The sequence below is a fragment of the Homalodisca vitripennis genome, chromosome 6 (assembly GCF_021130785.1).
Source record: "Homalodisca vitripennis isolate AUS2020 chromosome 6, UT_GWSS_2.1, whole genome shotgun sequence".
Lineage (NCBI taxonomy): Eukaryota > Metazoa > Arthropoda > Insecta > Hemiptera > Cicadellidae > Homalodisca > Homalodisca vitripennis.
The window spans coordinates 111,074,215-111,091,025 of NC_060212.1; the positions used below are offsets into that span (position 1 = coordinate 111,074,215).

The 16,811-nt window shown below is 33.6% G+C and overlaps 1 protein-coding gene across 1 annotated transcript in view; it reads right to left on the bottom strand.

Moving 5' to 3' along the window:
- Positions 1-846: 846 nt before the first annotated feature.
- The window catches only part of LOC124365516 (pro-resilin), a 56,611-nt gene continuing 40,646 nt past the window's right edge, over positions 847-16,811 (bottom strand). The window contains exons 2-3 of the mRNA XM_046821500.1: positions 2,469-3,817; positions 847-1,982 (exon numbers count right to left, since the gene is read on the bottom strand). Coding sequence (XP_046677456.1) covers positions 1,152-1,982; positions 2,469-3,817 — 2,180 coding nt within the window. The 3' untranslated portion in view covers positions 847-1,151. The remainder of the gene's footprint in view (positions 1,983-2,468; positions 3,818-16,811) is intronic.

Sequence of the window (16,811 nt, forward strand, 5' to 3'; positions counted from 1 at the left end):
ATATTATACACTGGTGTTCAAAAATCCCTCTTAATACTTTAAAATGCTAATCACTGAACCTTATGCTAATCCAGATGAAATTAAAGAATTCTGGTACTACATGCTGCCTTTAGAATTGTGAATAATCGTACGAAGAAGAAGAAGGGTTGCTCTGCTTGCATGATAATAACATTTATTAACCGATTCAGTATACAATTTGTAGCAGAAGGCGTCAAGTTATCTACTTCATGCACTAAGTGACTCACGGTTTATAATTTTTTTTTATGTGAGCCATAGATACTTATGTGGGACTTTCTTGGATGGATTTAAAGTTGAATTGTAAAAATTGTACTTTAAAACAATCCCATTTTCAAGCAAGATAAATTTTGGTATTAATTAAGTCTGTGACTTTTTGGAGATCTCAAGTGGAAATGTTTGTTTGTTTTACTATTTATGCTTTTATATTCCATAAATGTCCTCTAAGGTGAAACGTTGCATTGTCTAATGAAACCCGAACTGTGGGGACTGCGCGGTATTATCTGATCATTACTATTTAGAATCCGAATTGTAGTAAATGTTACTATGTAAAAACCACAGTGTCTTTACTTGTTTTTACTTGTTGTTGTATGGTTTCAGTTCTTAAATACATGTAGAGTACTATATAGTTTGACTTATAGTTGAAAACGAACCTCTAGACCAGTTTATTTGGTAAAAGAAAAAAATATACAGAATAATTATGCATTTTTAGGACTATTTACATAACTTTTCTTTTTTTAAACTCACGAATGTGCATAACGCTTTTTAAACCATGACTTTAGGTATGGAACAATTACTTTACCAAACTAACGAGACTCTGTACTTTATCAAATGATTTATTTAAATAAATAGCCTTACACTTAAAAGATGAATACAATCACATTTATACGTATGAACACATAATTATAGAACTTAACATTAATGATATGTAGAACATTCGATGCAAAATAAATAAGCCGTGATATGGCACACATGGCTGGTATAACTTGACCTGCGTAAGTTGTAGCTATATCAAATAAATAAACACTTACACAGTGGGGTAACAAACACGTTATTCGGTACTGACTGAGCGAACTTTCTACTCTAGAACGTATTTACAATATGTCAGCATTAGCTTGACTATGAGCAAATTTGGTCTAGTACCTGTAACCATCTGCAGAGAAACCTCCGTTTCCGTTTCCGGTACTTCCAGAGAACGCATCGTAACCACCGCCGGTACCAGAAGGCCCAGATGGATATCCACCGGACTGGTAACCACTGCTTCCACCATTGGAAGATGATGGGTAGCCACCGCTTCCGTTGCTACCACCGTTGGATCCAGATGAGTAGCCACCGTTTCCATTGCTGCTGCCACCGTTGGGGCCAGATGGATAGCCACCATTTCCATTTCCGTTGGATCCAGATGGGTAACCACCGTTTCCATTGCTGCTGCCACCGTTGGGGCCAGATGGGTAACCACCGTTTCCATTGCTGCTGCCACCGTTGGGTCCGGATGGATAGCCACCATTTCCATTTCCGTTGGATCCAGATGGGTAACCACCATTTCCATTGCTACCACCGTTTGGTCCAGATGGGTAGCCACCGTTTCCATTGCTGCCACCGTTGGGTCCTGAAGGATAGCCACCGTTTCCGTTTCCATTTCCATTTGATCCAGAGGGATAGCCTCCGTTTCCGTTGGATCCAGAAGGATAACCTCCGTTTCCGTTGCTGCCACCGTTGGGTCCAGATGGGTAACCACCATTACCTCCAGCTCCTCCAATGCCGTTTCCTTCTCCCTCATAGCGAATCTTGGGTCGGTAGCCTTCCTTGTCCGCTTCATAGTCCACTATCTGCTTGCGCCCGTCAGGCAGAAGGACGTTGTAAGAGCCTTGGGCTTGGTCTCCATCGCGACTTTCCTGATGTCCGAACTCGGTACCAAACTCGGCGTCGTTCACCTCATAACTGAACTCATACTTCGCTGGTTCAGACTGAAAAAACACGTAATGATAGTAGGAACCTTAAGTCAAATTAATTGTACCAAACTTCAAACTTGCGTCACTACGCAATCTAAAATAGTGGAGTACACAAATTTAAATTGAATAAGTGTCAAAGATATCTAGAACTCGTGTTAGCATACATTAATAGATACAAATTTTATGTTTTGATTTGTAGGAACCAATAGAAGCCCTACAGAGGATCACATCTAAGTCTAGATCTTGGTTGGTATCCTCAGGGGGTATAGAAGACACCCCAGTTAAAGTATAGCACTAAAGTTATTACTTCCAGGATCTACACTTACTATATTAAAAATCTGTATAATTTTTAATCTAATTTTAATTATATAAAATGTTACTTATCATATTACGACACGAGTCATGTACAGACTTATAGCAGCGGGTATACTATTAGTGCGCCCAGTCATAGTCATTGAGTTATTAAATCATTATTATAAACAACATATTATTCATACTTACAGATCCGTCGTCTTCTCCTCCATATCCACCATTTCCAGAACCAGTCAAGCCGTTGCTGCCATATCCACCGTTAGCTCCATTTCCGCCATTCGAATAACCTCCGTTGCCATTGCCTCCAGGACCTCCACTTGGGTATCCACCATTACCGTTACCACTTGCTCCATTTTTGTAACCACCATTTCCATTTGCTCCACTTGCATAACCACCGTTGCCATTAGTTGCGGATCCGCCACTTGGGTATCCACCATTTCCACTCACTCCGTTTGTATATCCGCCATTTCCATTACCATTGGCACCACCAAAACCATTGCTGCTTGGCCCTCCACTGGGATATCCACCGTTTCCGTTACCATTCGCTCCAGGCCTTCCACTAGGGTATCCGTTTTTATCACCTCCGGCCCCACCATTTTTATAGCCACCGTTTCCATTAGATCCACTTGGGTATCCACCGTTTCCATTTCCATTGGATCCACTTGGATATCCACTGGCACCGTTTCCACTAGGGCCACTTGGGTAACCACCGTTTCCATTTCCACTAGGTCCACTTGGATACCCACTGGCTCCGTTTCCACCATTTCCATTGCTAGCGTAACTATTTCCATTTCCTCCTGGTCGGCCTCCATTAGAATAGCCATTTCCATTGCTTCCTTCGGTTAAGTCGTTGCTGGGAGGCAGATAAGAGTCAGGTGCTAGACCACTTCCAAAATCATTACCGTTTTGGCTAGGGGTTCCGTAAGAGCTGGATGGACTACCATTTCCGTTTTGGCTAGGTGTTCCGTAAGAGCTGGATGGACTACCATTTCCGTTTTGGCTAGGTGTTCCGTAAGAGCTGGATGGACTACCATTTCCGTTTTGGCTAGGTGTTCCGTAAGAGCTGGATGGACTACCATTTCCGTTTTGGCTAGGGGTTCCGTAAGAGCTGGATGGGCGACCATTGCCATTTTGACCAGGAGTTCCGTAAGTGGAAGACAAACTAGAACCGAAACCATTTCCGTTTTGGCTAGGAGTTCCGTAGGAGCTGGATGGACGACCATTGCCATTTTGGCTGGGTGTTCCGTAAGAGGTGGATGGGCGACCATTTCCATTCTGCCCAGGAACGCCGTAGGAAGAGGATGGACGGCCTCCATTACCGTTTAGACCATTTCCGTTTTGGCCTGGTACTCCATAGGTACTAGAAGGTCTGCCTCCGTTTCCGTTTAGGCCAGGAGTGCCGTAGGTGGAGGAAGGAGTCCCAAACCCATTGGAGCCACCGTTGGATGGCGGTAGATACGATGATACAGGGGGCTCTGGTCTTGCCAAAGCTGTAGCCAACAGTGCCAGTAACAATATCTGAAACAAAAATAAAATATCTTTTAATCATGGCCACATACTTTCTAGTTTACAAACTTTTCAAATATGTCAACCTGCAAATGGCCAAATGTATGTGTTGCTCCACCAGAAGGTTTTAATATATCAGTCAAAGCTGTTAGGAGGAGCGTATAAAATTTCTTTGACAGCATTTATAATTTTTTATTGTTTTGTACGATTACGGTTGATATCTATGCTATTTTGTAGTTTAGTGAATTGTTTAGCCAAAAAATATAAATAAAATCTGTGTGATAACAGTTTATATACTATGTGGAAGCTAAACTTCGAAAAGTAGAGTACTATTTGAAAGAAACACAACAATGTGTTATATTAATGATAATTGATAAACACAGTAATATTTGCTGTAATTAACTCACTACACTACCAAAGCAACCTTGAACTTAAGTGAACTAAGTAGCGGATGTATCATGCTAGATGTGGAGAGTAACAAAACCGTAATACGACCATTAAATGCAATTTTGTATCTACACTTGTGTTTTGAATCAAATATTCCCCGTAAAGTAAAAAATGTGTTGGGAAATTTGAACCAATATTAGGTGAGAGTACGTGATTAACTCTGGAGGGAACTGGATCCAAAATTACTTTAAAGATGTCATAATCCTGTACCATGTATTTTAGTACAAGACTCCAAATGCTAATAATTCGTACAGGCCTTTATGTGAATTCGAAACTGTGCAGATGGAAGCGCAACGATGATTGAGTGTTGCTCAGGTTTATTTAGTTTAGAATAATTTAAAAAATATTCCGTCTTGGTTGGCCCATATATATAAACAGTTTTAATTGAATACATTACTAATTTATAATAGTTTACTTACATTTTTAAGGTATTTTTCCTTTGTGGGAAAGTAAAGTAATTGTTGGTTACTCTTAATTCTTGAATCAGTACAAGTAGAATAAAATTGCCTCGATTAGACACTTCAGTTCCTTACTTACAAGTTTATTAATAATAATAGTTATCTTTTAATAACTGTTAATGTATTTGCTTGTTCCATATCTAACAGAATAATGCGCCATGTTTTAAAGCATAAATTCTTTTTTATCGTTAGATCGTATGTGTGTACAAACGAAATACTATATAGTTTCTATAGCTTTGCCAACAGCTACTACTATCCAGTTAGTAGTTTAGTGTTAGTAAAAACTTGGAGTAAGATAGAGTTGATTAGGTTGCTACAAAGAATATCAACAACAAGTGTGTGTTCCTAGAATGCATGGAGCATAACGTTATCAACAACAAGTGTGTGTTCCTAGAATGCATGGAGCATAACGTTCTTGTAGTAAAGCCGAGTATGGTTTGAATCAGCTGTTATAGTAACCGAATTAAATTTAAAAAAATTGAAGCAAAGTTTAATCGTATCGAATGATGATGAAATTAGTTTCAGTGTCGCGGGGCCAATCTTTAGAAGGCAATATTTCGACAGTTTGATGCTCACTTTTGTCAATTACTTGTACATGAGCACAAATCTATGACTATCGTGATCAAAAGATTAGTCATAGCATTCATAGTGATCGCAAGAGTTAATATAATGTTATATGCCTTAGATCAAATCCTTATGCTGAACACGCTTTTGGAAAACCCCAGTATGCTTTGGAAAGTCTTGACTTAAAAAGTCATATGAGCAATTCTTGATAACCTTGTTTAAAGAAATACCGATAATATTCAAACCAGGCAAACTAGTGTAATAAAATTGCTAACTATTGTTCCGACCATTCTGCGAACCAGAATGACTTTGATATTATTTATGATTAGTTAAACTTCTTTAACCCTCTAAAAGGAAAATTGCCTTTGAGTGAGACTTAAGAATGTCTATTCCTCGTATATACAAAGAGTTGAATATTCAACTCACAAATATTCTTTTAGCTACTACTTCCAAGACTAAATAATTGAAACAATTACTCTAGTATACTCTGAAGACTTGTTTTACAGAAACTTTACAAAAAAATTGGTTTAATGACGTAATAAGTATATTAAGAATAATTATTCATTTCATGAATTCTAAAACAGTGAACAAATTATATATTGGAAATGTTGTTTTGCTGTTTGATGGAAATTATCATAACATGATTCTTTATTAATTGTGTAGATAATTTTCAATCATTATATATGTTAGCTCTACTAGTTAGCAATGCTTCGTGTATTTGAAGTAGAACTTTAATCTAAATTTTACGTTCAACATAAACTAAAAAGTAATTAAATTTCAATATTGTCAACAAAATGCATTTTCATAACTTCCTAATATTATTGTTTGCTCCCAACATTTCATATATGTGTGAGAGGTTTATATCGGTTTAGATCTATCTGCAAATACGTCTGACCACAACGACCAGAAAGATAAAATTCCTTGCATATGTGTAAACAATAATAATTTTTAAAGGTAAACGTATGCGACAAATCTAATGATTAATTTTAATATTTACATTTAACAGTTAATGTTATAAAGCTTTATTACAACTAATTAATCATAATATATAGATATGCCATGTATATGGTTACTGCAGTATAATTAAAACACATATGGAATTTGATGATACTTTATGTGATAAAATTGAACGAACTTTTTAGGAATGATAGTTATTTCATGAATATGAATATATCTATTTAAGTTTTTTCAGCTTACGACAGTTTATTTAACCTCCTTAGTTCTGAACTGTGTGCTCATCTGATAGTCAGCAGGAATAACTGATATGTAGACTGTTTACAAATATTAGCTCCTTAATTCAAAACGTACTGAAACTAATAGTTAATTAAAGAACCAATTACCACACAAAATTTCAAACTAATGATCATCATTGGGTTTGTAGTTATAAGTGTATATAATGTTACTTCGAAAAAGTTTCAAATTTACTGATTACTTTGCCATAAAAGGAACCGCCGATAGTTAATCATACATAATTATATTGAAACAAATTACGAATCTTAATCATAAGGATTACGCGACTTTGTCATGCCTGTTAAATGACAAACATACATCATTACATCAGGCATACTGGCATAGAGCCAGTTATGTAAATTTGTACAGTAAGAATTTAAAAAGGCTAGATTGTAAACCAAAAGTAAAAGGTGTTTTTACATCAAAATGTATTCAGTGTTTTACGTTTCAGTTATATAATTAACCATTCTTACTTTTAAGATTTGTATTGTGCAGATCTAAACCCCTCCACGCCTGCGAAATTTAAAAAGTCTTCTTATAGTGGTAAGGCTACATTCTCTTAATATTACACAGATTTACAATAACCTCTTAAGCACTACTCTCACTGGTATAAGAGAAAATCATTGGTCAATGAGATTAACAGAGATTATTATTATAAAAATTGTATGTACAAACATTAAAATTTATTGTTAATATTACTAAATGGACTACAAAACAAACTGTGTATTTGGAGTTCTCAACTTCAAAGAGATTTTCATTACATTCATATACTTTCTAATTCTAAAATTTTTGAGATTACACGAGTTTAAAGCCATAATAATTGCAAATATGAAATATAATATTTATAAATACGAAAAGCAAAAGCTGTTTGATATTGATTAAATTTCCATGGAAGTAGTGGATTATAATAATTAAAATGAAATGAAACTTTAACTATTTTGAATTGTATGTTTGATTATTTATGAATTAATACGTATGTAAACAAATACAATTTTGAATACTTAATTAATTACTGTAGTATTGAAATTGGTAATTTTCCATATTAAAACTATTGAGATTTTATGCTAAATTTATACATAAAAAATTAATGTTTTTAGTTTAAAATATTTTTGAATATTGTTTGAATAAATTTTTGCATTTAGCCAGTTAGTTATCTATAAGTTTTGTAATTAGAGAATGTACTAGATATTAAACGGCAAATTGTATTAAAATATTGAAAACTATTAAGTTTTTAAATTTGTTAAAAATCTATAAATAAATGAATATTTAAATAAAGGATTAACCATGTTATCAGTGAGGAGAGTAAACAATGTTATCACTGTCCTACCTTCATGGTGCTCAGGATGGTTGTGAGTTGTCTTGTCAACACTCTCAGTGTATACACCTTATATACACAATCACCCCTTCGTTGCCTCATCCAAGGATCTTCTTCGTGCATCATTGGCCGTCATTTTTTCCGGGATCGTCTTCGGCCCCCTCCCCCAGCGCCCCTCTCACCCCGGCCCCCCCCTCGCGCGCCGCTGGGTGCATCACTACACAAAGAGCGCACAAACACTGACGTAATACTGGAGTAACGCTCGTAATCGACGACCTCTAGCGCCGATTTGGACAATTTCACAGAGAACCCTTCCTCAGTGCAGACGCCGTTTCGACACCCGTTAATGAAGAGTCAGTTAGGTATTTTGTTTATTACAGTAACGCGTCCGGCCGTGAATTAAGCGGAGTAATTTTTGTAATTCCTTTGTCATTAGTCGAGCTGCGGAATGACAATTGTGTTCTCGTTAAGTGGATTCGTTTGGCATTGTAACAACCTATTAGCATTAGATTAGTTTAACGTAATAGATTAATTATAATTCTTATACAATTTACTGGTCCATGTCCGGAAAACTGTGGGTTGGGTTAGTGTTTGGTGTTTGTCAGATTCAGTAGGCCGTGGCAGTATTAAACATAACCAATGCCTTCATCAGTATAAAAGAGCAAATGCCAGTCTACCAATAATCATATAACTTTTAATCGTTCAGTATCCTTCTTTGGCATTAAAAGAATCAATTTTCAGCTCATAACATTTATTGATTAAATTAAGTTATAAATAACTAGATTCACGAGTTCTATTACTTCATCAACCTGACCTCAGACACGAAGAAACACGTATATAAACACAACACTCATGTAATTTCTTTCCTTCTTTAAACATATTAGCATATAAGAATCTTTCGATGGTGCTTATTTCATTGTTCCCTACATTTTAATTCATAAATATCATATATATATATATATGGTACAGTAATTCTCTCGGCTGTGCTGAAACTAAATATGTTGGTAATATTGCTGCAATTTAGGTTAATTTCACAAATGTTGAGCAACCACAGCAAAATATTTATTATTTACCATATCATCCGTTAATTTACGAGTATTTACCTATGAATTGATAATTTATACAATAAGAACTTGCAGCATGTTATACGTCTATTATTAAATTTTCTAATAACATCATTTTTGTGTCTGCAATACTGCTTTTTTCGCGTGGAAAATGTAATTTCTGTCTCTCTGTCCAGAGAAGATATTGAAAATTCACTAACCTATAGACTTGCAATTTTGCATGAAGCTTTCTTTCTGTATAAGTAACGTCGAATATAATGACAGTACATATCACTCCCTGTATTTGGCTGAGCGTGTATGAACATTATTACATTTATCTTATGGGTACCATGATGGTAACAAGAACATCGCAGAGTACATAAATGTGTATATTGCTTATACTAATATGAAATTTTAATATCTGACATATCACAACATATAACCTAAGAAATTAGCCACATAATTGAAATCTCACACGCAACCACAGCGAAGACTTACGCAACACGACGTAGTGCGGCGTACTTCTACCTTGTTGTATAGAGAACTTAATAAAAAAATACAAAAAGCACAATTATTTCGGTGAACTAATAAAATAATAAGCTTCACTAACGCCCAGGCAAAAGTAATCATTACTAAGTACGAGATTAAAGTCTCATGAAATTCCATACAAGTATGAGTAATAATTTACTAATAAAATAACGTATTTTTTAATATTGCAAAAAATAGTCGTATAATAATTTGTTTGAACAATTTTTTATTCGTTTTCACTTTATCCATTTTAAAATAATGTATGTTGAATTTACTGAAAATGTTCACATATGAATATTCAATTACTTAATATAAATATAAAATAAACCTATTTAAAAAACTTAAGATTTTTGAAAATTGAGGATTTCATTTTGCTCCATGTAAAAAAATAAGTTTATAAACCAATACGCCAACGATTGTCAAAGTCCTTTACAACGTCAAATAAAAACGGTAGTTTTTCAGTTTTGAAAATTTAGTTGGCAAATTTCAGTAAAAGGTAATGGAATTCCTGAATGTGAAACACGATCGTCCAGTGCATAAAATGATCTGTGATGACCTGCCCTTGGTCTCAATAAAGACCTAACTAGACTCAGCAAATAGCAGAGCAAATCATCGCAGAGGTTATCCTAAGTGGCATCGTGAAGAGGTTGTATAGTGAAGCTCTTCATCAAAATGGGTCAGATTTAAAGTGGAAGACTGAATTACATAGTTTACTGATAAATAAATGATCACATTGCAATAACATTTTTAACATTTATAAGTTAAATTAATGAAATGTATATTGCAGAAGCGTTGTATAAGCACGTAAGTTAGTTTTAAAATTCTTCCCAAGAACTTTTACCCAATACATAAATAGACAGTCAGCCTCGCTGGTCTTGATGCAGGTCGAAATAGGAGGGAATTAAGAGTTAACGATTAATTATGAAACTTTAATTTTCCCAGATGGTATTTTTTATTTTACACAGTTAACTGTAACTGGCAGACACACAAATAAATGAATCAGAATCAGCTAACCATACAGACCCCTAAAAAGGTGACTTTCAGCCACTTTACTTAGTTTTTTGACAATGATATGAAATATAATTAAACATATTTGTTGTTGTACGTATATTGTGTTTTTCTATTTATGGCCAATTTCTTTTGCAAAACTTTATAGCGTGGTAACAGCTTCTAAAAGTATAAAAATATAAATATTAGTGGTTTCTTTTTTTTTGTTATTAAAGTAGAAACATAAAGGAGAACAATAATGAACAGTTCTACGTATTTGATTCAATAACTTTTCAAAAACTATCAGTATTGAGGAATGGTAACTATCTACTTTGGGTGGTTGTTGCTCATGAGAGTATTTTGGCTTAGGGTTTATTCTTCACGATTTGTTATATTTTTAAATGTTTATTTCTAAGTGTAATTTCCTTATAATATGCAAACACTATCAAAAGAAATACAACTATTAGGTTTTCCTTTATTGTATATAAACCTAAGACTTTGATGAAACTTATAACAAATTTCTAAGTAGGCCACAAGTATGTGCACCACATGTTTCAATATCCACTTGACTCTTTTTTACAGTGAATGCAATAATTGAAAATATTCTATAGTCAAGAAGTTAATAATTCTTCTTTTTTAATTTAAAAATATTTAATTTAGGGTATCATCTGAAACAGTCAAATGTACTCAATACCAGCGGAATATCGTTTGTCAAAGAAAGTTACAGCTTCCCAAATTAGGATTGGAGGAATTTAGATGATTATCGGTGTTGAGGTTAGAGGTCAAACCTCAACAACTCATCTTGGAGGAGAAACAGGAGGATGAGATCAGATTCTGAGTACAGAAGTAGGTCACATTCGTGGCACTCTGCGACACGGGTGGCTTCAAGGTGGAACTATAAGATGTTTTAAGGCCACCCACGGCACTCAAAATGGGAGTTGAGGTTATGAAACCTGAATTTTTGGCGTGAGTACTTTGAGGGAGTAGCCATTGAGGATCAGTAAAGAATTATGCGTATTAGTGATAAATATAAGGATTAATTGATTTGTTAACATATTTACAATATAGAATTAATTTGTATGGCCTTATATAGGCTAAATTTATGCATCTAGCTATAGCGTGATTAAATTAGCTGTAGCTATTGACTAACAAATACAACCACTCAAATATCTATACAAATAATTAGAGGATAATGAGATATTTTATTTCGATCGATAATTATCAGTAGATTCACAATTAGTAAATTCATGAAGTTAGCATGATTTTTTTACAGTTATGTGTGTATTTGTATATTTTATTTAGTACACTTATCTATAATTTTGTTGTAAATAGGCTGTTTTTATACGTTTCTTGATAAAATGTTAATGTCCTGTTTGTCTTACGTGTATACATATTTTTAAACATTTACGTGTTAAACAAAATGTTATACAGAATGCACAAATATGATTTACTTAAATCTAATACATTTCAACAAGAACTTTTTTAAATTTAATGAATATAAAACAATTATTTTCTATTAAATTTCTCTTTTCGTCAAACTTTATTTATACAACAATATTTATTATATTAAAACCAATTTAGGAATCATGAAATATATAGTTACATAAGTTAACTCTTTTAAGGTCTAATTTTAAGTTTACAAGAGTTTATGTATAACTTTTACTATATTTATGTTACTATGTTATATGGCGATTACACAAATACAGAATCTATATATGTTAACAAATCTTATTATTACTGGTACAGGTATTACTAGTATATTAGTACCGTACTAGTAAAATGAGTTCGCCGAGCAACAGTTAGGCAATAACCTGTTGCAACTCTTTTAACACAAGAGCAACGTTGTAAATTATATTGGATTTTTTATTATTATCTATTCACACAATAATTTTATTACATTGTAAATATGATACCATATTTTTTAATGAAATACATGTGATAAAAAATGTTTATTCGTTTTCATAATTTTGATGTAATTATTTTTGTATACTTAAATAATAAAATAGCGTTTAACTTCGGTGAAATTTTTCCACAGATTTGAAGTAGAACACGTTATAGCATACATTAATAATTGTTTATTTATTCATAGCAGCTTAAGCTAGTTTACAAAGGTGATACATTATTAATTATATAATTTATTTTATTGGATTAAACATCACCATCGTCTATTGTAAGCTGACTGTAATGTTTGCTACCAATGTTTCTTGAATCAGACATGTGTATATTGCATGTAATCTATACTCTATTTAACTTATGGCACTATGTTATCTTGTAATTTCGTGAATAGTAAACAGTTTTGACGAATGCTTGATTTTTATTGAATATAGTTAGGGAATTTCCCCTTACGTTATTATTATGCGTTGAAACTCATTTTTAATGTTTAATGCTGAAATGTCTTTCGACATTTAATTTCTTTGTTTAGTTTATCAATTGTTGTTGAAAATCACCGCGAAACCATTCCATTCAATTTGTCTTACAATAAAGTATTAACATAACAAAATATGTATTGTTATGTTACAATAGCAATTTTCATACGGGTGTCCCGTAAATTCTCTGAACAAAGGTATAGCACGTTCTTGCTCAGGTCAAGACAAACATATTCCGCTATATGAACATGGATCTCTGATGCTTGGTTTCACATCTGTCTGTCTGTATGTGCTTTTTATTAAAAAGTTAATAATTTATTTAGGCAGATTTACTGCGATAGGACATGGCCCACATTGAGAGCTGCCGTTTATTCAGTTTTTGTATTGTTAGCTATTCGCTGAGAACCTCCATGTGGGCCATATCATTCCACAATAAGTTCGCTCTAAATCAGTTATTTATTATTCAATTTAAATAATTTTGGTGTAATTAGATTTGTGATAATATCTTATAAACACTGTTATTCATGTAATTCTTACGGGAAATTGCAGGTTGTTTTTAAATATTAAAAGTTTTGCCGTCATTTTAAAAATACTAAATCGTTTAAATTTTCATGATAATTTTTTCTTGATCTTGTTATTTGTTGCTAAAACATTTGAACCAAATTTGGTATAATTGGTCTAATTAGTTTTCAAATATATCAATTTTCAATAACAACACATGCAGACAGACAGATGGAAAACTAAACATCAGAGACCCATGTTCATGTGGTGAAATATGTTTGTCCTGACCTCAGCAATAACTTTGTATACCTTTGTCCAGAGAGTTACGGAATACCCTATATATTAAACGAAAAGCCTTTAATCCTTATTCTACCCGTCCTCATGGGCCACTGGCCTGTGCGAGGATATTATCAAACAAGATAAGGGGAGAGTCAATACAGTCGAAGGTCGATCGATGCTACTGATAAAACGTCCAACGGTTACAGACAGGATTTGACCTGCGCTATCTTTAACTCGACCCAGTCCTGACCGCTCGGCCATTGGCCAGCGCCTTTAATTTACATGCAGCTCCCGTCACAACAATACAGTGCTATTTAAAAGTTCAATGATCTTCAGCACAGAATCAATACGGAACTGAATCAGTAAGCAATTCTTATAGGGTGCCGGTAAATGTTAACCGACTTACTTCCTTGTTCGTTTACCCAACAACCGGGCAGTTAAGAAAGAGGCATAATGCAAGTTTTTGTACATGTTTAATTAATCATCAATAACACTTTATTTAATACTCTTATGCGTGTACGTATTTTTTCTAATAAATGTGTATATATATATAAAACTGGCATGTACATGTACATGTTGTGATTATTCTATGTATTATAGTACACTATGGCATTAATCTTATTACTTTATTCGCATCTGTTCCGTTGATTAGCACCAAATGTTCATAGGATAGCAAATTGTTTGTTCATTTTCTCTTGGAAATTTAGCATTATTGAAGTCCTGAACAATAAAATTAATTCTTTCGATTTAATTAGTATGTGTTGTACAAACAAATTAATGTATTTAACAATCTCTTATCAAAATACAATATTTAAAGTTTTGCATTAATCTTTGATATCGTTTTGAAGGATATTCTAGAAAATAACATTCATTATAGCATACAAAATTGGGATTATATATATAAAAATATAAATTTGCCATTTTCCTCAGTTGTCAAAAAGCCAGTCTGGATTTAATGCTGTTAACATCTAAGTTTACCAGATCACATTGTGTTGAATCGTTGCTTACACAATTACATTGTTGAAATATGTCAGCACTCTGTGGTGGACCATATTCAGCTGATACACAGAATCTAAACATTTATAGAATGTTTAATGTGTGGGAAGTTCATCGTTAAACTTTTTAGTCGTCTTTAATTTTTTAAAACTCAGGAAGAGGAGAAATGTCCATTTTCAAAAATTTTTTGAATCTATTTTTGAATCATATAGCGATGGCAAATGTCCGAAGCATTATTGTCCTTAAGCAAAGTATTTGACTTAAAATATGACTATTCATCTTATATAATTAATTACTGATGAGACATTTTTTATCAAAGAAATGTTAATTTCGACAAATGAAAACATTATATACGACAATTAATCAGTTTAATTCCATTAATCCTTCAATAATCATAAAAATCCAACCTTTTAATATCAAATTAGCAAATTTAATCTTATTAAAAAAACGCAATAAACCTCTTAAAGAAATCACAATACTGAAGTATTATTAGAACCTTACAAAGATTTAGTTTTAAAATTGTACCAATAACGTTGTTGACGACAGTTTCGATTAGAAACTTATGTCAACAAACTGTTTAATCACTGTTTGTTTTGGCGATGAAAGGATTGTAAAGGAAAAAGGATTGAAGTATTACCAACCCATACGATGGTCTTCGGACCAACAATAAAGTGCAATTATTTACTTTTCTGTTAGCCCTTTTCTAGTCCCTCTCTGGTCAGTTCTCTGTGGTTAGTCGGTGAGTGCAGACCTATTGTGTGTAGTGCAGTTTTAATAATTAATATTTTTTATTAACTTTTTAGAGTTAGTTTGCATCGAGTTTACACACAAGATGTTTATTGTAATTCCTAAATAATTTGTGTAACACTTTAGTATTATTTTTATTTTTAAACGTAGATCATAGTTATGTTTTAAGTTAGTTATTCATCTGAGGAAGAGATCAGATTGCAGATCTCGAAACGTTGTGTTACTGATTTTTGAATCTCTGAACGATGGTACATGTCCGGAAAAATCCTGTTCCTATTCCAACACATACACTACCGTTTCATAGTAACTTGGTGTGTGGACGTTCATTATTTAAACACTTATATGCAAACCAATTTGTTGTAAAAATGTAAATTTATTTTTTAACAGGGTATATCGATAAAGATTTCATATGGATACTTTAAATTCTGCATGAAACTTCATTTCTATAAGAATGTGTTATGTGATTCGTCCTTTTTGTGTCATCTTCCGTTTTGTATGATCAGTCCGCAGGACATCTGAATGAATGAATGAAACGAGCTATAGATTTGAAATTCAGTTAGCAAACTCAGAGAAGTCTGTTATGACACGTGGTATGGTGTACTCCTACCTTATTAGGAGATACTGATTGTTATCTTTCGTTATTCATTGAAGCACTTGGGAACTACCTGGACTATCTGGGACATTATTTTGTAATTATATCAATCGAAAATAGAAAACAAAATATGAAAACTGTATTTTGTGTTCATTACTTAAAGTGATGAAAAAATGCTTCTCAAGACGGAGCTTTTCCTGTATAATTTTCCAGCATACACCACTGTACACCTCAGTATAGTTCATATATTTTCAAGTAATGATCACTACCAGAGGATCTGTGCCATCAGCACTTCCAAAGCAAGGTTACGAGCAGAAGAACGTGCAGGTATTGGCTTAGATCTCAGCACACGTTAGTGGAGCAGCCTTGCCTCCTCATATGAGCTAGAATTAGCGAGTAATGCGGGATTAGTACAAGCTGTTGATCTAAATCCCCGACTCATCGGGACGAGGGAGTATGTTCCTTTCCATATACGCACTTGCTTCATCATACGTGACCGCTCCATTGGTGGATGGTAACTCAGTAAAGTTTTTAAAGAAGTAGTCCAAGTTCTATGAGTTGACCAATAAGTGGATTAACTGTGCTATGATTGTGAGTGAAAGTGGTAATCGAGCAATGATAAATTGGCGATAAATATATCGATCACAAGTAGCTGTCTGTGTACTGGTTGGGTGGATCACTTGGGTTAGTGGATTGTCAGTTCATAAATAAAAGGAAAATTGCAAGATGCCAACGTTAATGTTTTCAGATTAATCACAGTATGAGAAAAAATCCCACCTCTCCCCACATACTAACCTTTTAATCAGTCCAGATATAAAAAGAAGTGTTTCACAATATTGTTAAATAGCAGATTTAAAATTTTATGAGGGTTCACCTAAAAGCGAATGTCTCCAACTCGTAATTAAACAAAATTCCTCACCAATATTAGACACCTTTAGACACCCTTAGTGTAAAATCAAGGGGTTTTTCAATA